The 27,857-nt window shown below is 56.0% G+C and overlaps 2 protein-coding genes across 4 annotated transcripts in view; one reads left to right on the top strand and one right to left on the bottom strand.

Moving 5' to 3' along the window:
• Positions 1–134: 134 nt before the first annotated feature.
• On the top strand, positions 135–17,059 carry HSD11B2 (hydroxysteroid 11-beta dehydrogenase 2). 3 transcript variants are annotated; one of them, XM_055818775.1, is made up of 5 exons: positions 135–414; positions 14,412–14,624; positions 14,882–15,067; positions 15,571–15,708; positions 16,186–17,059. In XM_055818775.1, the coding sequence occupies exons 1-5, from the start codon at positions 144–146 to the stop codon at positions 16,710–16,712; spliced, it is 1,335 nt and encodes a 444-aa protein (XP_055674750.1). In that variant the 5' UTR covers positions 135–143; the 3' UTR covers positions 16,713–17,059. The 3 variants fall into 3 exon arrangements, with proteins under 3 accessions (XP_055674750.1, XP_055674752.1, XP_055674751.1); XM_055818777.1 differs by having other exon boundaries at positions 16,151–16,713; XM_055818776.1 differs by lacking the exon at positions 135–414 and adding an exon at positions 7,509–8,393.
• A 581-nt stretch (positions 17,060–17,640) lies between these two features.
• Positions 17,641–27,857, bottom strand: part of ATP6V0D1 (ATPase H+ transporting V0 subunit d1) — a 37,064-nt gene continuing 26,847 nt past the window's right edge. The window contains exons 4-8 of the mRNA XM_005229193.4: positions 26,117–26,196; positions 21,360–21,437; positions 20,564–20,740; positions 19,612–19,689; positions 17,641–19,072 (exon numbers count right to left, since the gene is read on the bottom strand). Coding sequence (XP_005229250.2) covers positions 18,911–19,072; positions 19,612–19,689; positions 20,564–20,740; positions 21,360–21,437; positions 26,117–26,196 — 575 coding nt within the window. The 3' untranslated portion in view covers positions 17,641–18,910. The remainder of the gene's footprint in view (positions 19,073–19,611; positions 19,690–20,563; positions 20,741–21,359; positions 21,438–26,116; positions 26,197–27,857) is intronic.

The raw sequence follows: 27,857 nt of genomic DNA, 5'->3' as shown, positions 1-27,857 counted from the left end.
GGTTCGGTCCCGGCGGTGCCCGGTGCCCGATCGTCTTCCATTGGCGGGGGCGGGCGCGGCCCCGCCCCTTTCCCACCGCCGGGGCGGTTATAAAGGGGCGCGGCGGGGCCGGGCGCGGCGGCAGCGGCGGGGCCGGGCCCGGGATGGAGCCGGGGCTGGAGCGCTGGGCGTACGGCGCGCTGTGGGCGGCCTTGGCCGGCAGCCTGGCGCTGCGGGCGGCTCGCCGGGCGCTGGGGCCGGGCCGGGGGCTGGTGCTGCCCCTGGCGCTGCTGGCCGGGCTGCAGAGCCTGTGCCGCGCCTGCCTGCCGCTGCCCCTGGGGCTCGCCCTGGCCGCCGCCGCCGCCTGCCTGCTGCTGTGGCGGGCATCGCCCCGCAGGCTGCTGCCGGTGGCGGGCAGAGCCGTCCTCGTCACAGGTGAGTGCGGGGCCGCACGGCCTCGACGCCCCGACGGCCCCGGTGTGGGGGCGGCGGGGAGCGGGGCGGCCCCCCGGGCCGTGCCCGCGCATCCCTGCTCCAAGCCCCGGCAGGACCGGCCGGGCTGTTGCTGCCCTTGCCCCTGCCCCGGAGCAGGGGGGCTGTGGGGGGCTGCATTTGGTCCCTGTGAGCAGCCTCCTGGCTCCAGGACTCCAGTGTTGCCCCCGAGTTGCAGCGTGATGCTTCCTCCAGGAGTGGGGACGTCAGATGGGATGTGGCGGGGCTGGTTCAGGAGCCCCTCGGCTGGCCCAGGGGCTGCCCTCACCTCCCACCTGGAGCCGTTCTGCTCCCTAAAAAGCTTCTCATGGCATCTCTACAGGCTACAGTGAGGCCGAGCACTCCACTTCACCCAGAGCCCTGTCCTGGGAGCTGTGGGGGGCAAGTGGGATTGTGCCCCCTCTTTGTGGGGTCACCCTTGGGAAGTGCTGCCCAGCACAGAGCTCCTCTGTGGGGAAGGCGGCTCTGCAGGGATGTGCTGCTCTCCCAGGCTTTGCCCAGCTAAGCTTGGTGGCTGAATCTCTTTAGGATACCTTGGTATGTAAGTGCATTCCCCTCTCCTTCCTCCTGGCAGTGAGGCTGGAGGATGATGAAGGTAGCTGGGGTCAGCAGGTGCTTTGCTGTGAGATGATGGCAGCAGACATGGCGTGAGGAGGAAGTGCTGGAGCCAGCGTGGGTGTTGCTGGGAGGGTGCTGTGGGCTCCACGTGGATGCAGAGGGGAAGGAAACCCATGGGCATGACCTTGGTGGTTCTCCCAAGGACGGGAGCCTGCATCCTGATGGGAACGGCTGGGCTGGCCTTGGCTTGGAGACTCCCAGGCTGGAGGAGGTTTGTGTGTTTCCCAGAAAACTGGATCTTGTGATGGGGCATCCTTGGGAAGGAGAGGTGGGTCCCCCATCCAGCTTCAAGGGCTCTGTGGCACCAGTGGGAAGCGGAGGGAGGCCTCTCCGGAGGAGGAGGAAGCTTGGAGGAGCAAGTCAGTAGATGAATGAATGATTCAACGAAGTGAAGGTCAAAGCTGCAGCGGGGCAGGGCTGCCTGGAGAGGACATGTCTGACAGCCACGTGCTTGCAGGTACCCTGTGGCACACCAGGTCTGGCCAGCCCTGGCTCTGTGGCATTGCCTGTATAATTAGTGAGTCAGTGGGTGGAACAAGGTGTTCTTGCCCTGGTGCATTGATGTGACACCTCTGCAGCTCTGGTGTGTTTGCTCTTGGCTGTAAATACTTTGTGGTTTTACAGGTTTGAGGCACAGCCTGTGGTGCAGGATCAGGGTTTCCTTACTGCTGCTCCAGCAGGTGCCTGCCAAGGGGCAGATGGAGGGCTGCTCTGCCTGGGATGGCATCCCTCACTTGAGTATTTGCATAGTAATTAGCCTGATTCTTTTGCGGATTAATTCCGGACACTTCCTGGCAACTGGGTATTGAGTTGCTGTTGGTGTCTCCTGTGGGAGCAGCCAGGGAGGATCAATGCAGGGGTGAGCTCCTGGAGAAAGGCAGCCTGGCCTTCCTCTTCTTGCCCGTGGGAAGCAAAACACAGCAGAGGGAGAAGTGTGGAGTTGGGTGCTGGGTATCGGTGAAGGTGTGCGAGGTCAGGGACAGGGCTCCTGCCACGCTGAGTGTAACGCTGGACCCTGCAGGCCAACTAAGAAATGCAACACAGTCCCCTCCCGATGGCTGCAGTGGAGCGGCGCAGGTCCCAGCCTGAAAAGCTTTGGGCATTGTTTCCTCTTATATATGCTCCTTGATCACTGGCTTAATCCTGCAGCAGGGAGTTGCACAGGTTCAGTGATGCTTACCTGGAGCAAGGGAATGTGGCTGTGGTGCTGTTGTATCTCCTGGCTGAGGTGTCCCAGGTCTTCCAGCTGCCCGCTCTCCCATGACCCCTGGGAACAACCCCAAGTTGAGCTCTGCATGTGATGCTCCAGCCTCATGTGCTGGTCTGGACATCGCTGGCTAATCAAAACTTAGTTTATGGGAGGGGTTGATGGAAAACTAACTATGCAGCTCGGTGGGAAAGTAGCAGAGCAGATGTGGAGCTGCTGCAGATCAAAGCTGCTGACCCTGCAGTAGCAGCAGGGACTAGAAAGTTACGGTGTTTCCCATCTGTTGTGGGTTTGCATTTCAGGTGTTGCACGTGGGGCTGGGGTTTGGCTGGAGCAGGGATGGGCAGCTGCCTGCTGCTGGTGAGGAGTGAGGAATGCTGTGGTCTCCCTGGTGCATCCCCTGGGTTAGCAAAGTAGGTGGCTAGTCCCTGTGGTGCTATATTTATCCATGGCTGTGGCCTTGGGGCTCTTGCTCTGCATCCCAATTGTCTGGCTCCTCCAGGAGTGCTGCTCCAGTGTATGCAGCCTGGCAGGGAGTGAGGAAAGCGTTAATCCTGCCTTCCTAGGGGAGGTCACAGTTGTTTGCAGTGAGGAGAATGCCCTTCTGTGCAGCTGGGCTGGGAGAGGTCAGCCCCAGGAGGACTGGCAGGATGAGGAGGGGAGCAGAGATCAGCTGCTCCAGCCCTGGGCTGGGAGGGGGACAGCAGCCATCTCCACACTGCCCTCGACGTGCTGTCCTGAGCTTGCCTGTGAGCCCAAACCTGCCTTGAAGACAAGCCCATGGTCTGGCACAGGCTTTGGCCAAGCGTGGGGAGCTGCAGGGACCCTGGGACACGTGGAGTGGGGGCAGGCTGTGTACAGGGGCTGATCCCACACCAGCAAGCTGCAAGGTAGCTGGTACCTGGCATCCCTTGCCACCGGTGTGTGGTCAGGGCGCCCCGGGGTGCTTATGCTGTTGGTGGGTACCTGTGGGCCAGCGGTGCAGACATGTGCTGGTTGCTCACTGGGAGCAGCCTTGCTCCAAGCATCAGGCAGCTGGCTTCTGTGTGTGCGCCCCTTCCTACATCTGAAAATGGTGCTCTTGGGTGTGCTTAGGTGCCTTGGACTCCCCTGAGCTGTGTGAGCAAAGAGGAGGGGTGTTTTCTTGTATCCCCTAGCTCCTTCCTATCAGGAGTCGTTACAAAAAGCAGTCCAGCCTCTGTAGCCTGTGCAAAGGTGATGGTCTGCGAGAGCAGCCTTGGAGGGAGGTGAATGAACTGCCATTTCTCTGCCTCTCTAGGTCCAAGCTGACAGCACTTCATGCCAGGTTGGTTTTGACCTGACTTAATTTAGATGTGAGCCTTGATCATCCTTTGGTCCCTGTGGATGTCTGTGAAATTGGGTGAGTCCACAGAAACTGCCCAGTACAGCTGGGTTTAGTGTCTGGAAGTGGTGGAAGGATGGCTGTGAACATCCCGGGGCTCTGCTGTGCAGCTGGGGTGGTTGTGAGCCCCTTGCTGTTGTGTAGCTCTGTGGTGTGTGACTGCTTGGGGGTCGTTTTTCAGGCAATAGCCAATTACCCAATTTACTACAGATCCTTGAGAAGGATCAAATGCAAACCAGCCTGTAGGTCCTGCCTGCAGGGTTCTGCCAGAGCAGAGGGAAGGTACAAGTTGAGTTGCAAGGTACTGATTCTTCAGCTTGGATGAGAAGTTGAAAACGGTGAATTGTTGCTCTGCCTGTGAAGGTTGCACCTGAATTACACAGCTCTGAAATAACCCAAACCCATAGGGTGGCTGCCTGGGGGAGGAAATCTGGGGGTCTCGCATCCTTGTTCCTCCCTGGTATAGCCTGCAAAGCCAGGAGGCACCTGCAGACCGGTCTGTTTCCTCAACAAATCATCTTTGTGAACAAAACCGGTTGGCAGGTCAGGCTGTTCCAGAGCCAAACCTGCCATGTTCTCCTCCCTTCCCCTTCCTCGCTGCAGGGAAAGTCAGTTTTCCTGGTGAGGCTCTCTTGTTACAATTGCATGCCCCATTAACAATCTGAAATGGGGCAGAGATTCAGATTGTGCTCAAGGTTAACAGAGGTTTTGCAACTTGATCATGGTCGAGTGGAGCTTAGTTTCCCATGGACTCAACAGATGTTGAAGCATCTGGTGACTGCAGCAGGGTGAAATGATTCAATCCAGATGTCAGGACTCTCGCTGTTCTGCCACGAAGGTGAATTGCTTTCCTCTGTAAAACAGCATCACTCCTGTCCAGAATTTGATGTTGTCTTAGACACATTTTCCAGCTGAACTGGGTCATTAAGAGATGTCAGGAGGCTGAGACTTCAGGGCTGTCGAGTAATCCAGGATAGACACTTCTGCTCCAGGGCACGGCTAGAGCACCGGCAGGGCTAGAGCACCAGCACGGCATGCTTGCAGCCTGCATGTGGTGCTGAGCCTTCCAGCAGCCTCATGATAAACAAAGCTTCATGTAAAGACACCATAGCTCCCACAGGCAACTTCCACCCTGCTGCTGGAGCCAGTGCGTCAGCTCCGAGATACCTGTGGTCTTCCCCAGGTTAAATGGAGGCTGAAAATCGGCTTGCTCTCAGGAATTGCTGTTTTCCAGGATCTATTAAAAATTAACAGCAGAGACAACTGCTCTTCCAATCTGAGGCAGGGACAGGACCAAAACCAAACACTCAAACTGGAACCCTGGTGTAAAGCGATACCTTGCGTATTTAAGGGAGGAAAAAAGCAACATTTAACTCTAGTTATAAGGTTTGCTGCTGGTTTCTGGGAGCAGCGGAGGAAACCTGCTTTCTCTGCCTCTCTTTGCAGGGCTGAAGCTCTCCCCTGACGTTGTCAGCAGCCCTCCACAGACTTCAGAGTCACCTTCCCCTCACTAGGTTTCTTCAGAAATAGATAGCTGCCCCTGATCACCGCAGACGTGTAGATACATACAGTCAGCTTTCTCACTTATTTAATAAATAAGCACTTTCAAAGCCTGCGAAGGACACAGGCTCTTTGGGGTGTTTTTTTAGCACCGTTAACCAAAAATGATGAGCACAGCTAATTAGAAGGAAAAGCATGTAAAGTTGCATGCTGTGGGAGAACAGAGTTGATAGAGAAACCCAAGCTGGCTTGATTAGCACCCGGGGTTATGCGGGGACATGAGAGCAACAAAGCAGAGACTTCCCTGCAGAAATGAGATTGTCAGATGGGAACGGATGCTTCGGGAGAAGTGTAGGCAGTTGCTGCCCTCTAGTCCAATGAACAGCACATCTTTAATGAGGTCTGGGATTGTGTTACCCACTGTTGAGTCTAGCTCCCCTTAAGCCAGGATCTGGTTTCAGAGGAGCCGTGCTGCTTTTACTACTGGTAGCATGGGGGTGGTGGACTTGCCCAGCCAGGCTTTTACTGGAGGGGGAATGGGGTGGGGAGCTGTATTTAAGGTGCCTCCACCAAGCCTGGGCAAGTATTTCCCTTCTCCCTACAGCTGTCTTTCAGTGCTGGTCCAAAACCCCAGCTGGGGGAGGACCTCTGCTTGCCCAGCTGACCTGTGCAGGAGGCTACAGGGCTTCCATACCTCTTCACCTCTTGATGTCCCTCCTGCAGTGTCAGATCTGAGAGACTGCTGTAGAGCCTGCAAGGTGGAAAGTGTCCAAGACCGTTGCCCTCATGCTGTCAGTGTGTTGCCACAGGTATAGTTTGGGACTTTTTGTTGTTAACCTTGCGCAGCACATGCCTGTTACGTCCTCCGGTTCCCCCTGACTGCTACGGTCCATCCACAGTCTCCAATCCCCGTTCTTCTGTCCCAGCCTCTGTGCTTCACAGGCAGCATACCACTTATGCTTCCTTCTCCCCTGGAGAGCTGCCAGCCCCTGAGCTTTATCAGCTTCCCTGTTGGGAGCTGGCTTCGCCATTGCATGTGGTGCTGTCCTGGGATTTGCTGTCTCTAAGGCTGTAATCTTGAAAAGCAGTTTTTGGCTTTACAGGCTTTGTGGTGGCACAGCCTCTTGCTGGGTGGGTGACCCTGGGGAGCCAGACGGTGGGTGCTCCCCAGGCAGGCTGGGGATGGAGAGGAGGGATGGGCTGGTGAGCTGAGGTCCTGGAGGAGGTACCTGCCCAAGGGCTTTGAATGTCTGGCTGCTGCTTTCAAGCCTCCCTCTGTTTCTCCTGGTGGTGATCTTCTAACGTTGTGTGTCTCAGCTTCCACCAGACGTACCCTTGAACAGATTTGTGATCCCTCTCTACCCCGTTTCACCACTCTGGTGGCCATACATTTGGCATAAACCTCATGCTGTGCACATCTGCTTCTCATGACCCTGCCAATGACACTGTGACCAATGCTTGTTCCTTCCCAGGGTCCCAGTTACCAGGTGGGTAACTGGGGTGTGCAGCTGTCCTGTGGTGACTCCTGTCCATGCTTCAGCTGGTGTGCTGGGCTTTGCCTGTGCTGTCCCAAGCCAGTTGGCATGTGTGGGTGCTGCCCTGTGCATCACTGTTCAGCCTGGCTCGGCACGACTATGTCCAAGCACATCAGCCTGGAGGGCTACTTGCTTGTGTTCCGGTAAAATGTGCCAGATTAGTCTTGTGATCCTCAAACTCTGATGAGCTGCAAGTGGAGGGTGAGGAGGGGACAACTTAAATCAGGTGCAGAAGGGGCTGGTGTGGCTTGAGGTGGCCATGGGGTAGGGATCTTAGCCTGGGGGCCTAAGTGGCTATTTCAAAGGCTGTCTTGGCTGAAGTGCAATTGGTGCTCGCTCAGTTGCTAAAAAATAAACCCCCCAAAACACAAACCTGAGCTCTAGGTGGATCAGGAAGCTGCAACAGAAAAGATAGTTGGTGCAACTGCAGAGACCATCTTGATATGGAGATGGGCAGGGCTTGCACCCATTTTTCTGCTTGCCTGAACTTGTGGCATGTGGTGAGACTTTATTCTTGTGACAGGGGGAGTGATGGGATGGCACCTGATAAGCAAAGTGGAATATCATCACCAAAATACCCCAGAGCTGATAAGACTCCATTCAAACAGCTGTAGTTTTGTTGTGGTGCTGCAAGCTCTGAGCTGCTTAATGTGGTGATCCCCTGGGCTTGCTTGGGAGTGACTGCTTTGGTCAGCGCTGCCCCAGCCTGGCTCTGTCCCTGCTGACGCTGCCTGTCCCAGCCCTGTGTGCCTTGTCCACCTCCATGGTGCGGTGGGTGGAGTGGCACCCAGTCTTGGGTGGCAGTTCAGGGTCCTTCCGTGGCTCGCCCAACCCACCACATGGCCAGAGGCTCTCCCAGTCCTGTGGTGGCTGCGGTGCTTTGCTGTGCTGGCTAGAGATACCTTCTGTGCGATGTCCTGGGGTGTGGATGGCTAATGGTGGTCCACATAGAAGATCTGGTCTTCCCTTCTGCTGCTTGCGGATGGCTTAGCCCTGCCTGTAGCAGACCTTAGGCATGACCTTCCACCTCTCCTTGCTGGCTCCTGGGGCCTGATGCAGTATCATGTGAGATAGATAAGGGTCTTGGCTGGTGTTTCCCCAGCCTGCTGGGGGTCCCTGGGGAGCCCTTGTGTGGCCTGGGGGTGCTTCCCAGCAGGTGCCCAGCTGTGGCTTTGCTCCCACCACCTCGTTCCCCAGAGCATCTTCAGTGCCACATCCCAGCTGTGGCTGGTGGAGCTTTCCAGCTTCCCAGCCTGATTCCCACCTGGCCTCTCCCTAAGAGCCCAGGCAAATGTGTCACCAGTGCCAGTTTGGCATTGGCACTGATCTGGCCAAGCTGTCCCTGGGCCATGGGTGTCCTTCCCAGCAACAGCTCTTGCTGATGGATGGCTTTTGCAGCTCGCCAGCTCCATGTTCCCGGTTCACCGTGTTCCCTCTGAAGGTGATTATTAACCCGGTTATCACCGCAGCTCTTCACAACTTCCTCTTCTCAGCAGACATCCATCCATCCCCGATTAGCCCTGATGTATGGGCTGCACCCTTTTGCAGGCGATGTCCTGGCTGCTGCCTCCTGCTCATCCCTGCCCACAGGACACTCAAATCCTTGACCATGAGAGTCCAGCTGCTCCTTTTGAAGAAAGGATCTCCCCTCAGTGGAGACAGTGGCTGCTGGAAGATGCCGTCCAGCCCCGGGGATGCGGTGAGCGGCTGCTTCTAGGAAATTCCTGTGCCCTTTTTCTGTGAAACCTGAAGTACCACAGCGTTGCTGGGAGGAGAGGCACTTCCTCCACCCTGCCTGTTTGCAAGCCCTGGCTCAGTCCTTGCCAGCAGCACCCCTGTTGTGTCAGGGCTGGGTTATCTGCCGGGCTCTCCTGCACTTGCTGCTCCATCTGAGGAAATCTCTGGTGCTTTTGCATCTGCTGACCCTGCTGGTGCAAGCCCTTAGGCTGAGCTCAGCAGGTCTGGGTGCCAGGCTGCCCTCCTGAGAGCTTAAAGCCTGTGCCAAGGCTGACTGCAAGCTTGTGGATGGATCCTGATCTCCAGCACCTCGCCAGGCACTGGCCTTGTGCAGGGGAAGGTGGCTGAGCTCATTTCTGCCATGTGCGATGTAACAAGCTTCTGGCTTTGTCAGCCCCACTGGTGGTGAGCAGCATCTGCTGCCCTCGGCTTTGGTGGGGAGGGATAAGGCGTCTGCGTGGCTTTTAGTGACAGGGAGGGCTGTGGCTCCCGACACTGATTTATTCTGTGGCTGCTTTTGTGCTGTTGGGGTGCTCAATACTGATGCACCAGTGCCTGCTCCTGAAAAATGGGCTTTAATTCAGGAGTGTATCCACACCGGCCTCAGGGCTCCTCGTCATCTCGGCCCAGCTGCTTTGGGTTGTCTAGGCAGAAAATCAGGTTTTCCCATTTCTCTTTGGTTTGTTAAGTGAAAGATGCCTCCCCAGGTGGAGGTGATGGTGTGTGAGGCTTCAGAAACACTCAGCTAATCCGTTGTAATTCATACCATCTGGCTGTTGTCCCTGGTGTGGTGGGGTGTGTGGTGTGTGTGTCACCCCTGTACCCCTGCAGTGATGGGCATCCCCAGCTCTGCCTTCTGCTGTGGTCTACGGGCCTCCCTGGGGGGCTGAGGGTCTGCCTGGCCCCTGCCCTGACCCTTAGGACCTGCTGGAGGGATACAGATGTGGCACTTCATCCTGGGCTGCAGGAGCTGTCAGCACCCTGGCTCGTAATTTCCCTCTGGCTGCCTACGCTGGCTGCCCTAGGGGGGGTGGGGGGGTGTCCCGGGGAGTGGGGAGCAGCACATGCTCCCTTTGGCTCAGGTCCTGCCTGGGGAAGGGGGGTAAGGCTTTGCAGGGATGTCCACCCAGGCCGTTTGGGGTAGGGGGGGTGGGGCTTGCATGTTGTCCCCTTGCTGGGGATTTGGGGATGGGATTTGGCTCATCCCTGAAGGCATCTCCCTGGGTTTAATGCAATTTAATTATTGTATGTAATATATATTAATTAGTTATTACAAATTAATAATGCAAAACTGGGTGCGGAGGACCTGCAGCAGCATCACGGGGCTGCTGCCACCCTGGCTCCATCCACCAGTACCTGGGCATGGGGGCTGCTCCTGGGGGGCTCCATGGGGAGCAGGGACACTCACTGCCAGTGTGGCATGCTGCCCTGTGAGCCACCAGCAGGGGTGTGGTTTCCTGTTGATGGTGATGCCACCGGCTGCAGTGGGGTGGGGGGCTGCTGCTGGCCCTGCTGGCCTGGCAGGACCTCGGCTGTGGGCAGGTGGCTCCTGGGGGGGCTGGACCCAGTGGGCAGCTGTGGCAGCTCAGCTGCCGTGGGCACAGGTGCTCCTGCTGTCCCCACCCTCCCCAGTGCCCTGCCAAGAATTTGTTCCCTCTTGCCTGGGGCTGACATCACCCCTTTATCGCTCCTCACTCCAAACGTGCACGGCATCCAGGAGGTTGGCCGCAGGGCTCTGCTCTTCCCCTGTGGGCTTTTGCTGGGTGCTTTGTCCTGCCTGGACCTGCCCTGTGCAGGGACCCCCTCCCCAAGTCCCTTTTGGGGAGCCCCATCCCTTCCAGTGGCACCATCCCTGCTGCACACTGCTCTGGCCTCACTGCTCAGTGCCACATCATCCATGAGGTCCCCATGGTGCTGCTAGGATGAAGCCAGGATCAGTCCCTGCCATGCCCCCCAGATGCCCAGCTGAGTGTCCCTGCAGCGCAGCCAGACTCAACCCCATCCTGTGCCTGGAGGAGCTGGATCTGAGGTGGCAGCGGCAAATCCTGCTGGGGCCAGAAGGCCGTGTTTAGCTTGGCATCCCAGGCAGGATTTGAGCTTGAGCCTATGGAAACAAGCAGCTCAGCCTGTTAATCCGCTTGGCCTTGGCGCCTCGGCTCCCCTCCACTGACGGGTCCTTCAGCCCAGCGCCATCTCAGGGCTGGGAGGCTGGTGACAATGGTGACAGCTCCATCTTGGTGAGGCATCTCAGAGTGGTGGAACACATAGCTCAAAAGCTCTGTGTGGTGAGAGAGGTAAGGTTGATGTCCTGGGATTTGGGGAGCAGTGGCAGGGCTGTGAGGGGCACATGGGGCACCCAGGTGATGGCCTGCAGAGCTGGGGAGGAAGTGATGCTGCTCTGGGTGCCCAACCCAGTGGCAAGCACCCAGCTGCCTCCAGGCTTGGTGGAAGATGGAACATCCTTGAGGGATGCCCTGCTGCCTGCCCTCGCTGCGTGCCTGGGGAGCAGCCCCTGGGGATGCTGCCGCTCACGCTGCCAGGACTAACCCTGAGGGAGCTCAGTCCTGGGGCAATCCCTCACCAGCTTCCATGCTGGGATCCCAGGCTGGGGTGGCCCTGGAGGGAACAGCTTCTGGGGAGCTGCCACTGTGCTCAGGGCTCTGCGCAGCTGCACAGGGCTTCTTCAGCCAAGCTGTGCTTCTGCCTGCTGAGGTTTTGCAGGTCTGTGCTGCTCTTCTCCCTTTGTACATGGCTCAGGGATGCAGATGTACATAGCTTGTGGTTCAGGCATGCGAAGGTACACAGCTTGGGGGTGAGGATTCACAGCTCAGGTGGGGAAGCGTTGCATCGGAGTGAGCACTGTGGACCTGTGCCACCAGCCCTCCCTCAGGTACTGTGCTGATGGTGGGCACGGGGGCAGGGGGTGCTTGTGGTTTGGCAGCTCCTGGACGGTAGCTCCGCTCAGCAAACTGCAGCATTGATTTTGAGCATGTGTCCGTGCATGGCTGCAGGAGCAGGGTGAATACCTGAGATAGCAAAAAGCCAGCGCCGTGCCATGCCCGACTCACCCGAAAGAAATGTGTCCGCACCAAATCGGGACTGTGGTTTCAGCCAGCGCCGTGTGAGCTCTGCTTTCACCGGCGAGGGGCATCTCCGGGCGGTGAGCACACAGTGCTGCATGGTTGGTCGTCTTTGTCCTCCCTGAGTGGGTGGGAGGGCACCCCAGTGGTGATGCTGGAGGCCAAACCTCTCTGCTTGCTCAAGACAGGTAAAGCCAGGGCTCAGTGTGTCGAAATCCCGGTGGCAGCCGGCATGCTCTGCTCCTGGGGGAGCCGGTGCAGTGGCTGGAGCTTTTGCAGAGTCCCCAGAAATTGCTGCTGACCTGCTGCTCCGGCAAAAGGCCAGCCGGCCCCCAGAGCGGGCATTTGCCCCCGCTTGCTGAGACTGTGGAGCTCTGCCAGATTTTGCAGCCTGGGCTCGGGTGCTGCTCCTGCTGCAGCAGAAACCTCTGGCTGTTGGCCTGGGACCCATGGGGGGACACAATGGGGGGCTTCAAGCTGCCTGCCCTCCTCTACCGTGCTCCCTATGCTGGGCTTCTCCTGTGCTCGGTCCGACCGCGGTCCCTTCTGCCGGCACGGATGCAGAACTGGTTGGCAAGCAGGGAGCCAGGGCGGGGGGAGCTGGCGCCAGCATCTCCTCGTCATCCTCGGAGGGCAGCACGCCCAGGGCCAGCCTCGCCGGGGCCGCACAGACTGACCGGCTCCAGCACTCCCGGTGGGGCCGAGCCAGTGGTGGCGGGTCCCACGCCAGCCCCGGCAGTGCCGATGGCTTGTGTGCTGGTAGCCACGGGGAATGAGCATGGCCCTGGGCAAGCTGCTGTGCTTTGGGGCCACGTGCTATGGCCCCAGAGGTTTTATTGTCCCTCCCTGCACTCTTGGCCATGCCTGAGCATAGCAGCCAGGAAGCTGAGCAGTGCTGGAGACCTTAAATAACACCAGAACATCCTTGCCTCCTGGGCCTCCCGCCAGCCTCCCAGGCAGGTTGTTTTTTGTTGGGTGTTTTTGTGTGTGTGTGTGTGTGAATAAATTAAAACTTCCGAAACAAATCCTCTGACAGTCCCACTCCTCTAAGGCAAAACAAACCCTGGCTGGCTTGGATGGCATGCGGCTGTGTTTGCTCCCTCCTTGCCAGGCTTGCCTGAAACAAGCCAGCAAACCTGTGTCTCTTGGGTTTTTGGGAAGTTTCCCAGTGTTTTGAGGCTCAGGAGGTGAGACACAGCTTTGTATTCAGACTGGAAGCTTTTCTTGCTGGCTGGGGTGGGAGCAGTGCAGGTAACTCTGTCCTGGCGGTGACGGTGTGCAGGGCACTGGCTGCGGCATGGTGAGGCTGTGGCCACAAGCACTTTTATTTTTAAACCTTATCTTTATTGCAGTTTTCTCCTGCTGTGTTGGGAAAGGTGAAATGCACCTTATCTGGCTGGCTGTTGGCAGCACGACCTGTTCCCAGGGAGGGGAGAGGTCGATGTGCTGCTCCAGCAGCCCACAGCACATTCAGCATCCCCTATAGCACTGGGGGGATGCCAGGAGTGATGCTGAGCCAGCCCGGCATGCACCCATGATGGGTGCTGGGTGTTGCATGACAAAGTGGGGGGGTCCCTGCAGCCCCTTCCTGCCAGCGGAGCACCTCTGGGGTGTGTTATCACTCTGGCCTCTGGCCAGGGACTTTTGCATTTCTGATGCAGCAATAAAGTAAAGCGGAGCTGGGGACCAGAGCGCAGACGCTGAGCCAAGGGTGGTTTAGCTGGCACTGAGAGTTGGAGCTGGCAGCACCCCCATCCCGGCCTGAGGGGGCAGGAGCAGGGAGCTGAGGGGGGCAGCTGGTCTCCGTGTCCACCCCAGCACAGGCAGGAGAGGTGCTGGGAGGGGTCTGGGGTCTCCTAGGGGCCTGCAGAGCAGGTACCAGTGCCCAGGGCCACTGTCGTGTCCATGCTGGGGTGGCTCCAGGTGCTGGATAGGGCCCTTTCTCAGGGATGTCCTAAGGAGCACCCAAGGGTGCTAGGCCGGAGGGTGCAGGGGTGATGGGGCTGTCCCTGCAGCGCTCCCCTGTTAATGGTTAATGTGCCTGGGCAGCCGCAGTGACGTGGGCTCCCTGGAGCTATCGGTGCGGTGCTGCCGGCAGCCCCAGGAACAAGCTGTACCTTGCCACTGCCGTTTGTTTGCATCCTGGCTGCTGTGGTCCACAACACCCGGCTCCTGCCCGGGCCGTCCCCCAGCCACCCCAGCAGTGGCTTTGTGGGTGAGCCGAGATAGAGGAGAGGAGGCTGGGACCATGCATGGCAGCACCCAGTGCTTTCCTGGGCGGGACAGCCCAGCTGGATGCTCCCTTGAAGGATGCGGGTGACAGGAGCAGACCAGGATCCTTCTTTTCCTTCTCTCCCTTTTTAATCTCCTTAGTACTTCAGCCAGGCAAGGGGTTGCTGTGCTTCTTGCCCACCATTTTTGGGAGGCAGCAAACATTTGGGGAAAGGCATCATCTCCCACGGAGCCTTGTGCCAGCTCCAAATGGTGCCCGATGGAGCTTTTGGAGGCTATTTTGGGGGTTGATGGCTCCCGCTCCACATCGTGGCAGGGCTCTTGGCTGTCCTTGTGACTTGCTGTGCTGGTGGTTTTACCTGTGCCTCGCATCAGAGGCACTCGGGGTGATGAGGTTGCAGATAAGAGTGTTTTCTTCCTGCGTGTGTGACAGAGAGAAAACAGCAGCTCCATGACCTGTGAATGCTCCAAGGCAAGGTCATGTCTCCAGCAGGATGGGAGCTGGAGCTGTGTGATGAGGCAAGGGTGGTCCCGAGGTGGGGGACCAATGTCAGGGGGTGTTTGGTCCCTGGGGATGGAGAGGCAGAGCTAGGGGGATCCCTGAGGGCTGGGGACAGCCAGCCGGTGGCTGTCACCGGGCACTGCAGGGCTCCTCTTGGCTCTTGCAGGCTGTGACTCGGGCTTTGGGCAGGCGACAGCACGGCACCTGGATGCCCTGGGCTTTCAAGTGTTTGCCAGTGTACTGGACCCGCAGGGTCCCGGTGCCCAGGAGCTCCGCAAGAGCTGCTCGCCGAGGCTGACGCTGCTGCAGATGGACCTGACCAAGCCAGAAGACATCCAGCGTGTCCTGCAACACATCCAGGCCAACACCAACAGCACAGGTAGTACCCCCTGGGGACCCCACACAGCTCCCCAGGACCTCAGCTTGCAACTAGTGTGGCAGTGCCAAGTCTCCATGTGCTCCCTGCTGTGGGCTGCATCCCTGCGGCCACCCACACCAACAGCCTCTGCTAACAGGGCTTGTCTCAGGGCACACCAAAATTCCTTTGCGGGACCCCCATGAGCCAGGGAGCAGCTGGGATCCCCAGGGTGGGGGTCCCCCATTCAGGTCCCTTCTTCAAGCATTCCATTCCCACAGGGCTCTGGGGCCTGGTGAACAATGCTGGCTTCAACGACACCATTGCCGATGCCGAGCTCTCGCCGCTGGGCAGGTTTCGCACCTGCATGGAGGTGAACTTCTTCGGCTCGCTGGAGCTCACCAAGGGACTGCTGCCCCTGCTGCGCTCCACCGGTGGCCGCATCGTCACCGTGAGCAGCCCTGCAGGTGAGCAGCCTGCCTTCAGCGTGGCCTGCCAGACCCCTGGCACCCCCAGCTCGGCTGTGGGTCCAGCATCCCCATGGTGCGGTGTGGCTCCCACCCCACTGAGCACCTCCGCTTCCCCCGCCAGCTGCATCAGACTGGCACCAGGCACCCTGGGATGAGCCAGTGGCATCGCTGGGCCCTGCAGCAGGCACTCAAGAGATGGGGAGCCATGGGGCTGTATGTGCATCCTGGGGGCAGGCAGGGTGGGCAACCCCAGGGAAGCTGTCTTGTGCCCCCAGTGGGAATGACAACCCCCAGCTTTGACTGGCTGGGGAAGGAAGAGCAGCTGCCTTCCCCGCCCCGCCCCCCCCTTAAAACAATTGCTTTGAAGCAAATTCCAGTTACTTTCTCAGCAAAACAAAAGCTAAGCCCTTTCCTTGTGCAGGGGCCGGGAGCACAGCCCTACATAAGCCCTCCTGGTCCCTGCCTGAGAGCCCACTCACTCATCCTTTCGCTCCTGCAAGGTGACCTGCCCTTCCCCTGCCTGGCAGCCTACGGGGCCTCCAAGGCAGCCCTCAGCCTGCTCATGGACACCTTCCGGAGTGAGCTCCAGCCTTGGGGTGTCAAAGTCAGCCTCATCCTGCCTGGATACTACAAAACAGGTAAGAGGGTCTGTGCCCGCCTTCTGCCTGCACCTGCAGGCAAAGGGCAGGTACGCCTGGGGGCAAAGGTGGAGCAATGGCAGAAGCAGCTGGTGGTGCAGGATGCAGCTTCCGAGCATCCGCAGGCACCTCCTGGGGACGGTGCCCATCCTGTGGCCTTTGGGCTCTGGCTGGTGAGGCAGGGTCAGGATCGAGCCCTGCCAGTAGCTCCTCTGCCATGTTAGTGGTAGCACTGTCTCCACTGCAGGGACAGTCCGAGACCTCTGGTTCAGTCCCAAGAGCCACTGTGGTGCTCCCACCACGCCTCTCACACGACAAGTCTGCCAAGGTTTCAGCAGGACCTTCCCAGGAGGCTGAGGGGGACTGGGGGCTGCTGGCACCCATGCCAGGGGGGCTGGAGGAGGGGGGCCACGCAGCTTACGGGGGGGCCGCGTCCTTGCAGGGTCAACGTGCGACCCTGCCTTCTGGAACCTGCAGAAGCAGCGGCTGGTGGCCAGCCTGCCCCGGGAGCTGCTGCAGGCCTACGGCGAGGACTACGTCGAGGAGATCAACCGCCAGTTCATCCAGTTCATGAAGGTGGCAGTGGAGGACCTCAGCGCAGTGGTGAACAGCATCACGGACGGGCTCCTGGCTGCCAACCCAGCTGTGCGCTACTACCCAGGGCAGGGCCTTGGGCTCATGTATTTCATACACCGCTACCTGCCCTATTTTGTCCAAGACTTGTTCCTGAAAGGATTCTTCATCAATCCCAAGCTGCCCCGAGCGCTGAGGCGAGAGCACCACAACGACGTGAAGAAGGCCTGACCTCGGCCCGCATGCGGTCGCGGGGCAGGAGCGAGCCTTCTCCTGGGATTTCCAGGCACACCAGCCCCCGGGCGCGTGCGCAGATGCTGGCATCACCCTCCTGCGCTGCAGGGGAACAATCAGCACTAGACGTTAAAAACCAAATTGCTTTCCAAAATCAGACATCTATTTTCTATTGTGCGAGAATCACCATTTTCTAGAGACCTTGGTTTTGTATGTTTTCTAACCGCGCATCCTCCAAGGGGGCCGCCCTTGCCTGACTCAGCAGCTCTGCACCATGGGCTGGGATGTACCTCGGCCATTTCTCAGCTGCCCGACATCCTCCTCACTGCTGTTGGAGCTGTGTTTGGCTCCATCACCTCTTGGCTGGGTCAGACCTGGGACCCTGTGGCCACTGCCATTCCAGCCCCTGCCTCCCTGCTGTTTATGACACTCCACGTGCTTCTGGCAAGCGCAGGAGCAAAGCCCAGGCTGCCAGTGCCGCTGAGCTCTTCACGAGATGAACTACGTGATTGTCACTTTTTAAATAAATCTGTTCTTGACATGCCACCCGCCTCTGGCAATCTGCTTTGGCGGTGCAGTGCTGTAATGCCTGGTCAGGGATGCTGTGCCTGGGGGCCGAGCTGAGCTGAGTCGCCACTGGCACCGCATCAAGCACTGCAGCAGGAGCCTTGTGTGGGGCTGCAGGTGCCACAGGCGGCCCCAGAGAAGAGGTTGGCCAGGAAAAGCTTGCACCCCCTCCCTGCTACTCCCCACCCCTACCCCACAGGCTTCCTCTTGCCCACAGCCCTGCTAGGGTGAGGAGGGAAGGGGTGACGGTGCCCCAGGGGGACAGCCCCCCGCAGGAAGCCCAGATGCAGGGGGACAAGCCATGCAGCTCCCCATCAGCATGGCTCACTCCCCTGGCACCCATCAGCTCATCACCCACATGCACCCACAGAGCAGGCAGCACCTGCTGTGTGGGCTGGATCCAGGGCCCAAGGGCTGGTAGAAACAAGTGGTCCCAAGTCATGCAGGAGCCACACCAGCACACACACACACACACACACACCCCAATACCATATTCCCTGTGCTAATAGCTCTTAGGGATGTGGGAACAGGTGCCCAAGTAAGCAGGGAAGAGCGTGGTGCAGTAGGCAGATATTTATTGGTGTAGAGAGAAGGGGATCACAGGATAATAAACACTGCAGAGGTGACCACAGCACAAGCTGGGACAGAGCTGCTCTCCATCGATCCCTCCCAGCAGCAGCAGCACTGAGCATGCGTTTCCCACCAGTGAGGCTTCTTTGCTACCACACTACTGCAGGGCATCTCCCAGACCTTGAGAGCAAGTGGAGCTAGCCTGGCTGCAGAGCAGCAAGGAACAGGGCTGCCACACCATGCCCAGGGCTTAGCTCTCACCCCCTAACCCCAGAGGGGCGGCTGCTCTGCCGGCAGCTGCCCTCTGCACACCTCAGGGTGACCAAGTAGAGCCAGACCCAAGGGCTGCTCTTCCCAACAGCCAGCTGTACCCACGCGGCTCCGCAGCAGTGCCAGCTTGGACACCCTGCACCAGCCTTGATGTCTGCTCTGGGGTGGTGCAGGGGTCCAGCACCTTCCACAGAGCACAGGACCTTCCTGCCTCTTGCACGGTTGTGACTGTAAACCCCCAAGCCGTGGGTCTTCAGGGGAGGAAGGAGCTCAGCCAGCTTATGGAGCAGTTTCAAGCTGCAAGGCAGGAGGGAGCCTGAGAGCTGCTTCTAAGGACATGGGGAGGCTGTGCTAGTGCAAATGCTGCCAGAGCAGGGAAGAGTGTGCTCCACACACACTCTGGCTCTGCCCTCCTGTTCCCACAGGCTCCGTCCCTGTCCCAGCCAGGGCTGCCCAGTCTCTCCCAGGTCAGGGTTAGCTACAGAGAGATGCAGGGATTGCACAGCAGCATGGGCTACACTACAAATGATAGTCAAACTAAATCTCACAGGAACAACACCAACGAGGAGGTGTGCAGAGCACTGACAGAGAGGATCCCCCAGCCATGGCAGACCTGACGTGTTCCTCCGCAGTGCTGGGAACCCCTCACAGGCAGCAACCCCCCAGCTGGTGCTTGCTCTACGAGCATAAGCGCATACAGCAGATTAGTACAGTAACACAGGGACTATTAGATACACAACAGGAGGTGTCCCTCCTGATACACAGGGCCAAGCCTGTGCCGCTGGTCCCTCCAGATGCCTCACAGTACACACAACTCAAACTTCAGCTTGTGAATAATTTAACTAGCAACTGTACAATTTCCTCATCTGAGCCAGTTCCACAGACGGGACATCCCTGGAGTCTGGAGAAGGGATAACTCAGGGTGTTAGTTAGATAGGGGTCCCTCCGGACTCCAGGGGCAGGAAGGTCAGACAGGAACAGAGCAGGGTTAGAAGATAGGAATGTAGTTGTCAATCTTGGTCCTGTGCCGCTGGGCAATGCACTCTGCGATCCACACAATGTTGCGACATTCCTGCTCCTTCAGCTTCACAAAGGCATAGAAGACTCCAAAGTGGAACTGGTTGAGGAAGGCCAGCTTATTCAGCTTCACCTAGGGAAAGCCCAGAGGAGGACATGTCACTTGTCCACCTCAGATGGGAGGAGCTGGCCAAGTGTGTGGCCTGAAGCAGTGTGGGAGGTCCCATGACTTCCCCAGCAGGCTGGAAGGCCCAGCACAGGTATTCTGTCTGCTCTGCAGGTCCTTGGGACAGCTCTAACCTACAGCACATGGCTGAGGACAGGCTCTAACATTTGAAGGAGGAAATATTTATACCCTCAGGTACTCTGAAAATCCTTCTTTCCCATGTAATTACACTCTGGTTTTGCTACCAACGGACCAGATACCCACCAGCAGCCCCAGACTTGTCTCTCACACTGCTCTAATCTGCCTGGGTGAGAATACGGAATGCTCACCATGCTGGGCCCCCCCTTCCCTCGCTGGAGCAAAGGGCTGGCATCCTCTTCCTTCCCCCAAACCCTGTTCATCCACAGCGCCGCTGACAGGGCGGCAGACAAGCTTGCTGCTATACCTGGAGCTCTGCAAATGGCACAGGGAGGTACAGGCAGAGAAGCGTCTCGGGGCTCACTCACCTCATGCTCAAAGAACCTGTCTTCAAGGGTCTTGTCTCCAGGATTGCTACCAGCCCCTTCAAACAGCAGCTTGTACTCCTGCAGGAAGACGTTACAAAAGGATATACCCAAACCTCAAAGCCCTCCAAGCTCAGCAGCGTTTGGGGACTCCGTGTCAAACAGAGACCCCAGCCACCACATCAGGTCAGCAGAAAACACAGAAAAGCCAAGAGTCTGCCCCATGCACACATGAACATTGCCAATGGGATACTGCTGAGGCTGCACTGCACACACGCTGGCTGAAGGCAATCCCCAGGAAGGCAGAGAAAGCCTTTATTTCATCTGTGAGCTTGTCCAGCCAGAGATCCTACCACCTCTCTGAAACTGTATTGGTGCTTTGAGCCTGCAGGGAAGATGCAGCAGGTACAGACCCCTCCAAGTCAAAACTGGAGTGTTTGGGCCAGGCCCCTGTGCCCACAAACACTGGCACATGCTCCAGCTGCTTCAGTAAGGCAACACTGAGCTGACTCCAAACAGGTCCCCAGCCATGCACAAGGGCAGCTTAAGGAATCCAGACATATCCAACCATGTCCTCCCAGGTCAGTGCCGCCCCTGTGGACTGAACCAGAGCTCAGAACAAACCACTAAGGGCTGGAGATGCAGCACACCACTTCTCGCTGAAGATGTGTTTCCAAGCCCAACCAGCCAAAGACAGACTGCCATTGCTGCCTGTCCCCACAACCCGGGATGGGATGCAGGGCACACACTTCCCTATCACTACTGCAATGACAGCCATGACTAACAAGCTAATGGCATCTTGGCCAAGCAGAGCGCAGGTCCAACAGTAGCAGCAGAAGACCAGCACCCCTCTCCACAGGCTGTCAATCCACAGGTTTTCCCAGACCCCCAAGAAGCTCTGATCCAGAGCAGGTCCTTGCACCAGTCCCCACAGCCCTCACCCCAAAGCACTCACAGGGTAGTAGTCAGCAACGTTTTTGACTTGTTCGTAGTCATCTGCTCTGGCCAGCTGAGCCAGGCCCTCAGGGTAGAGCTTGCCACAGTGTGGGAACAGCTTTGCTCGGTCCTCCTTGGACAGCTCAGTACCAAATGAGTTGATGGTGATAATGAAGGCCCTCCGGTCAGCTTCAAACTGTGGGAGAAGAGCAGTTCACCTTGGGATGCAGCACCTTTGTCAGAGGCCAGCAGGTAACAACACTGCTCTGAGTAGAGCCACATCAGAAGGCAGCATGAGCAAGCTGCCTGGGACACAAACAGCTATCCAGTGTTCAGCCAGGGCAGGCTACACATGCAGGCTCCCAGTACGCCCAGCAGCTGACGCCTGGGAAGCAGTCAGGTGAGGAAATCCCCATCCCAGGCACAAGCCAAACCACAGAGCAGAACCCTGCGCAGGTCAAGGAGTCTCTCTCACCTACTGGCCCCATCCCACAGCTAGCCTTGGCACGGAGACAGGCCATGCACTGAACAGCTCTGGTTGTTCTCCTGCTTGTTATCTATGTGAGAGGATGAAGATGTTGCCACGAAGGCGACAGATGTGTCGGCACCTGGCAAGATCAGGACTGGGGAACCAAACCTGTTCAAAGTCATGTGCAGGCAGTGCTTTCCTAGGCCCCCAGTAAACAGGCAGAGCACACATGGGGGTGCTGAAGAATATCTTGAGCGTCCTTAATGCTGGCAGGCAAGCTGGGTCTGAGCACAGAGCAATGAATATCACTGCAATACTGCCCAGCTACAGGGGTTTCCAGACCTACCTCCAGTATTGGGCACATGGCATCTGCTGTGGTACCTCCCAGCACCTTGCAGAACTTGTAGAAGGACTCCAGGTAAGCCTGGAAGAGAGAGGGCAGATGAGCACTCTTCTACACAGCTTCACCTATTGCCCCACAGGGCCATTCAGCAGAGGACAGACAGCAAGCAGAGATGCTCCCAGACACTTTGTAACACAGTACAGGCATTCTCACCCCATGTGAACTTGGATGCCAAGCCCACACAAGGGACAGCACTTCCCCAGGGGCTGGAGACATGAAAGGTTGTGGTTGGGTTTAAGTGACTGCAGGAGCTTACAGCAGGCAAGATCCCCAGGCAGCAAGGTTAAAGTCTATTTTGCTCCTTTGTGTCATCTAACTCAAACGGATTTACTGAAGTCTCATGTGGTTTCTTGACCCTGCTCTGGCCTCCACAAACATGCCAAGCCACACAACTATAGCTGCAAGACCTACACTCAGAAAGCATGGCTGTGTAAGCAGAGGCAAGAGATGAGACAGGACATCTGTGAAGGGAACTAGCCATTCTCTGTAATTCTCTTTTCACACTGCAACCGCTTGGTCTCCATCCCAACCAGAGCACTGGAGAAAACATACAAGGCTAGGCACAGTTACACTGCCTCCAGGAAATGTAATCCTTTGTGGAGATGTACTGTAATCCAGCTGGAAGATGACTGTATCTCCCAGGGGGAGCCTATGAAAGCTGTGCACGGCTAAAAGTGCTGTTCAGCAAAAACTTTCTCAGAAGAAGTCATCATGTGATAAAACACCTCCTTGGACAGAGCGCTGCAACCAGAATCACTTAAAAGCAAAGGAGTAAAATGATGCTGAGACATCACAAATTGCTGCTTTGTCACAACTCCAGGACTGAAGACAGACCAAGAACGCCCGTGTTGGACACCCTCAGCCTCTGCACTAGGAAAGCACCTGCATTACTGCGTTCTGTAAATATTTGTTACCACAAAGTGCAAGAGGACACGGCTGGGTAAGCATAACACATCAAAGAAACACAGTCTCCAGCACTTGCCACTCCTCAAACGCAGAAAAGCACAGAGCATCAGTCTGCAGAGCTACCACAAGAACAAGGACACCGGGAGCAGCCTTTGCTTGAGGCTGACAGAAGAGGGAACCTGGACAAGAGGGTCAGTCACTGCCTCTGCTCTTCTCAGAGTTCATGCACAAAACTAAGACTTCAGAAGCAAAAATAGGTGAACTCAAACATCCAGCACTGACTGAGGATCCAGCACCGCAGGCACCATGAAAACACAAAACTGGGTACCTGCCCCTATGAGACACTCTGCAGATGACAGCAATTTATAGAAACTCTCCAGTGTCCCAAAACCCTTATCCCAGAAATGGTGGTGTCTTTACATATGACATTCCTTAATGGACTTTTACTTTCATGAACCCACACATTTATCCCCTGCCTCCTGCTAGCCTCATTTGTCTGTCACGACCAGCCTAAAGGGAGACCTCTGGCCTGTCCATCCACATTAACTTTTCCAACACTACCTGCAGTTACCACCACAGCTCAGATTCACTCCTCTTCCAGGTGAGGAATTTTGGTGGTTGGATCCTGGCTGAATGCCATGTGTTCACCAAAACTGCTCTATCACTCCCCTCCTCAACTGGACACCGGAGAGAAAATATAACAAAAGGCTTGTGCGTCAAGATAAGGACAGGGAGATCACTCAGCAATTACCGTCACTGGCAAAACAGACTTGACTTGGGGAAAATTGGTTTAATTTATTACCATTCACGTCAGAAAAACACTTCCCCCTACCCCTCCCTTATTGCTGGGCTTAACTTAATTCCCCATTTCTCTACCTCTTCCCCTCAAGCAGCACAGAACAGGGAATGGGGGTTATAGTCAGTTCATCACACATTGTCTCTGCCACTCCTGCCGCACACTCTTCCCCTGCTCCAGCGTGGCATCAAGCTGCTTCAGCCTGGCCTCTTCTTGCCACAGGTTCACAAGTCCTGCCAGCAAACCTGGGCTCTCCATGGGGTCACAGCCTCCTTGGGGCACATCCACCTGCTCCAGCATGGGGACCTCCAGGGGCTGCAGGTGGATATCTGCTCCACCATGGACCTCTGTGGGCTACAGGGGGACAGCCTGCCTTGCCATGGGCTTCACCATGGGCTGCAGGAGAATTTCTGCTCTGGTGCCTGGAGCACCTCCTCCCCCTCCTTCTTCACTGACTTTGGTGTCTGCAGGGCTGTTGTTCTCACATAATCTCACTCCTCTCTCTCACTGGTACAGATTTTGTTGGGGGTTTGTTTTGGTTTTTTCCTTCTTAATATGCAATCACAGAGGTGCTGCCACTGTCACTGACTAGCTCAGCCTTGGCCAGCAGCAGGTCTGTCTTGGAGCCGGCTGGCATGGGCTCCATTGGTCATGGGGGAAGCTTCTAGTATCTTCTCACAGATGCCACCTCTGTAGCCCCCCACTACCAAAACCTTGCCGTGCAAACCCACCACAGGAACCCTAACTTTTTTGTAGTTTCCCATACAGAAGTCATTGTACCCAAACCTTTAAACATGTCCTCCTTAGCTGCTTTGCCTTTTCTGCTGTTCATATTCAGAGAGGAGAGGAATGAGACAGTATTAGGACAAACGCACTACAGATATATACAGTACAGTGATATTTGTGCAGTTCTCTCCTACTGCCAGGAACAGAGGACCTTGTAGAGACACACTTGCTTAGGTCAAGATTTCATTCAGTAGTAGAAAGGAACAAGGAGACCCTCGCTGTAAAGGCAGAATTAGGATTGCTTCCTTGCCTCTCCCATACATCACATTTATCCACATTGATTTGTCCAGTCAAAGCTCCTTCAGCTGATTCCCACAAGACAGTGGCCAGCAACGGCCAACAGTCAGCCAGCTTCACTTCAACATTATCTGCTGAAGATGTGGAAAAAAAGGGAGTAAGCGAAGAAGATGATAATGCCAGCCCGCCTCCATTGCAGGACTCCACTGCTGACTGCCCTCTACACCAAGAGCTGACCACTTACTTTCAATTAATCTCTGCTCCCCATCTTAACCGTATTTCCATTTGAGAACCTTCTCACTTGTTATTGCTAACAAGAAACCTTTGTAATTGCTTTCCTCCTACGAATCCCACTCAAACCTTCTGTCTACATGCTCAGATTCCTTCATAAAACCTCCAGTAGGTCTGGGAGGCAGCACTTCCCATGCAAACTCCTCCCGGACACAGGCACCTATCCCAGGCACCTGCCTGCTGTGTTCCTCAGAGCAGCTCTGTGCAGATTTCAGACCTGATTTTACTTCCTTCATTTGCCTATGCAGACCATTTGCATTATATTATACATTTTCCAGTCCCTGGGGAGAGAAGTGCCTTCAAGCGAGAGCCTGTAAGTGGCAGTTACTTTTTCCACCCTTGGATCCCAGTGATTTGTTACTGACAGAGCCCCTATGTTCCCTGGGGGCTGCTCGTTAGCAAAAGCCAGTCCCAGCACACACCAAGGGACACCAGGCATCTACATTTCAGTTTGGGGGTAAGAAGAGCAGAATGCAAAGCAGAATCAGGCCTCAAAAGGAGACAGGAAAGGACGTGGCAGCTGGGAAGCAAGGAGACACCCCACACCCCATGTGCCCCGTGCTCACACTGCTCCCTGCCTTCCCCCACCTGCCTTGTCTCAACAGAGGTCTGCACCCTGCAAGGGTGCTGGTATTTATGCATACAGGCACACCTCCCCCCGTTACAGCAAAAGACCAGTACATGCCAGAGGCCACACGCAGCTGGGCATGACTGCCGACTCACAGCTCCTTCTCGCCTCCCTTTGTCTTCTTCCCTTCACACCTGACTTGTTCTCTGCCTCTCCAAACAGGCCACGGTTTCCTTGGGAAGCAGAGGTCACACCAACTGCAGGCTGGCTGTGACCAGCCAAAACAGGGTTGGCAGATACAATCTGTATCCCACCCTTAATCCGCAGAGTCGAGATGGAGCGATAGCCACAGCCTGCACATAAACACGTGCTTTGATACTGCCAGCTAAAACCAGACAGGGCCTGCAGAGGAGATGACGGCTCCCCATGCAGGCTCAGGACAGGTTGATCCTTAGCCCCTCCACATCCCTGTGCCGGTAACTCTCCCCAGCCTGCAGGACTCCTCCAGCCTAGCTGCACCTTTCACACTGCTCTACCAAGAGCATCTAACGCCAACCACAGCCACTGAGGGCTTGAGCAGACTATTGGAGCTTCTTCTGAAAGAGCTCAAGACAGAGAGCCAAGCCCTCTGAAGTCCTTCAATCAAGCTTAAGATCTGAATGCAGTTAACTACACATCTAAATTCGTGTGATTAAAAGGAACAGCCTTCTCCTGCCTGTTTGGGGCCTGAGGAAATTTATTCAAAGGCATAACCTCTGAAAATCTCTTGCACAGACTCTTGACACCTCCAAGAAAACCATACTCTGCCTAGCTCTGGTGCCCTGACTGCAGAGCCGAGTGATCAGATGTCAGGACCCTCCAAGAACACTATCTTTACTTTCCAATGTATACAACTAGTTCTTGGTCACATTTACTCTACCACCACTCCAGGGAAGAAAAAAAAGATAGAGAAAGCACAATTATTTTTTAAGTCTACACCAAGAAGAAAATACCCTTTCATCTTTGGTTGAAGAAAGCCAGCCTACGTTGGAGGTCCTGACCCAAAACAGAGCTGTAGTCACACTAGGAGTAAACAGGGAAGTTAACATCTCCTTCCCTTCCCAGAGACTCACTTACCTTATACAGTGTGTTTCGAATTATTTCAATGTTCATTTCATCCAGGTCCTGTTCAGATATGCAGTCTTGGAAGAAAGCAGCTGAAACAGAGCCACAGAGTTAGCATTGCCCTAACCAGACCCATGCCCAGCAATTTCCAGGGTCCTCAACAATACCAGGCAGAAGCACACCCTATGTTGAACTTCTCTCTTCTAGGCCTAGCCCTTATCTTCAGCAGCCACCAAACTGCCATGACTCAAAACCTCAGGCTCCAGCATGGTTCCCCAAGCCACAATCATTCTGGGGGCTTTCACATGAAAATCTTTGTTCACCCCTTAGTCCTATGGCTTGGTTAACAACCTAGTCTCGGCAGAAATTCTCAGCTCTAGCCCCCAGCATCAGTGCCAGAGCAGCCTGTATTTAAAAATAAGCAAAACCCAAACTGTTCCCAGATGCAGGCCTACATGGTACAGCATGGCGGCAGCACTTAAGCATTTGTGAGACAGCAGCTAGTGAGTCCTGAGAAAGCCAGTGCCTCTCCCTCCTCCTCCAATATCTCAGTTGGATTAAGGAGGCATGGGGATGACACAGCTCCTCCAGCCCATGATACTCTGTGACTGGAGTCAAGAGCCATTTCCCTTGGTCAGGTCTATCAGTCCCATTTTCCACTTCTTCTAAGGACTTCTATTTCTCTAGTTGGAGGTAAGTAACAGGAGACAGAATGAAGTAGTCTTTTTTGATAGGATGCCCAGCCCTCTGTACCTTGCCAGAGTATCTCTGGGAGGGAGTCTGAGAAATTTTTGCCACCTAAAGAACACAGATTTCAAACCTAACACAGGGTATTGCAAGCTGCAGATAAACACAAGTCTTGTACATCTACTGTAACATAAGGCTGTCGTACCACTCGATTGTTAGAAAAAGCACAATAAAACCCATTGACAGGACTTTTATGACTTTTTCAACTCTCACTCAGCAACCAACTTTGCTGAATTTGCTACATAGAGAAATACGATCTTTCTCAGCTTACGCAGTCCAGCTGCGGGTAAAGGACACTGCACTCACGCTGAGAACTGACCAGTGCTCTCCTTTGTGCAACAAACCATGTACAATGTAGGCTCCCACCTTTGGCATGCCCCACTTTTACAGCACAAGCTCCCTGGCATGGGCAGCAGCCACACTGTGTGTGTAGAGAGTCCTGAATAGGGGTTAACCCCAACCCCCCCCCCCCAAGGGTTTCTTTGCAACGGCATCAGAGACCAATGCCACGTAGCCAGAGAAGCACTGCTCCCTATGGTTGGCAAAAACGAAAACAGAGTGTGCCAGGACTGGTTTTCACTGCAGGACTCACTGGCTAGCCTAGATAGCTAAGCAGTGGCTACTTCAGAGTAGCAGAGGAATGAGAACACAGCTATTTCAGTTCTTGGCCCTCCAATATCCGAAATTAGGCTAACAGCAAGTCTTATTTTGCCCTGCTAACCTATGAAAGCCATTTGGGGTTAGGCATTCCTACCAAGCCACGTAGCTACTCAAGTACTTTTAGGAGATAGAGCTGCTGTTTCTTTGCGTGTGGTCACTGGAAAGCATGCAAGTTAAACAACTGGAGCCTACATGCCTGCTTGTTTAGGCAACACAGCTACTCCCCACGTTCTCCTGCTGAAGAAACGCCACACTAGATGGTACACAGCCTCAAGGGTATGGCCAGGGCAAAGGTCTGAAGAAGTCAGCCTAGCCAGGGCAGAAGCAGGCAAAACTGACTCATGTA

This window comes from Falco peregrinus, chromosome 14, assembly GCF_023634155.1.
Source record: "Falco peregrinus isolate bFalPer1 chromosome 14, bFalPer1.pri, whole genome shotgun sequence".
NCBI classification, from domain to species: Eukaryota; Metazoa; Chordata; class Aves; order Falconiformes; family Falconidae; genus Falco; species Falco peregrinus.
Note: the sequence above shows the minus strand (reverse complement) of the source record. Positions and strands in the feature narration are given on the sequence as shown.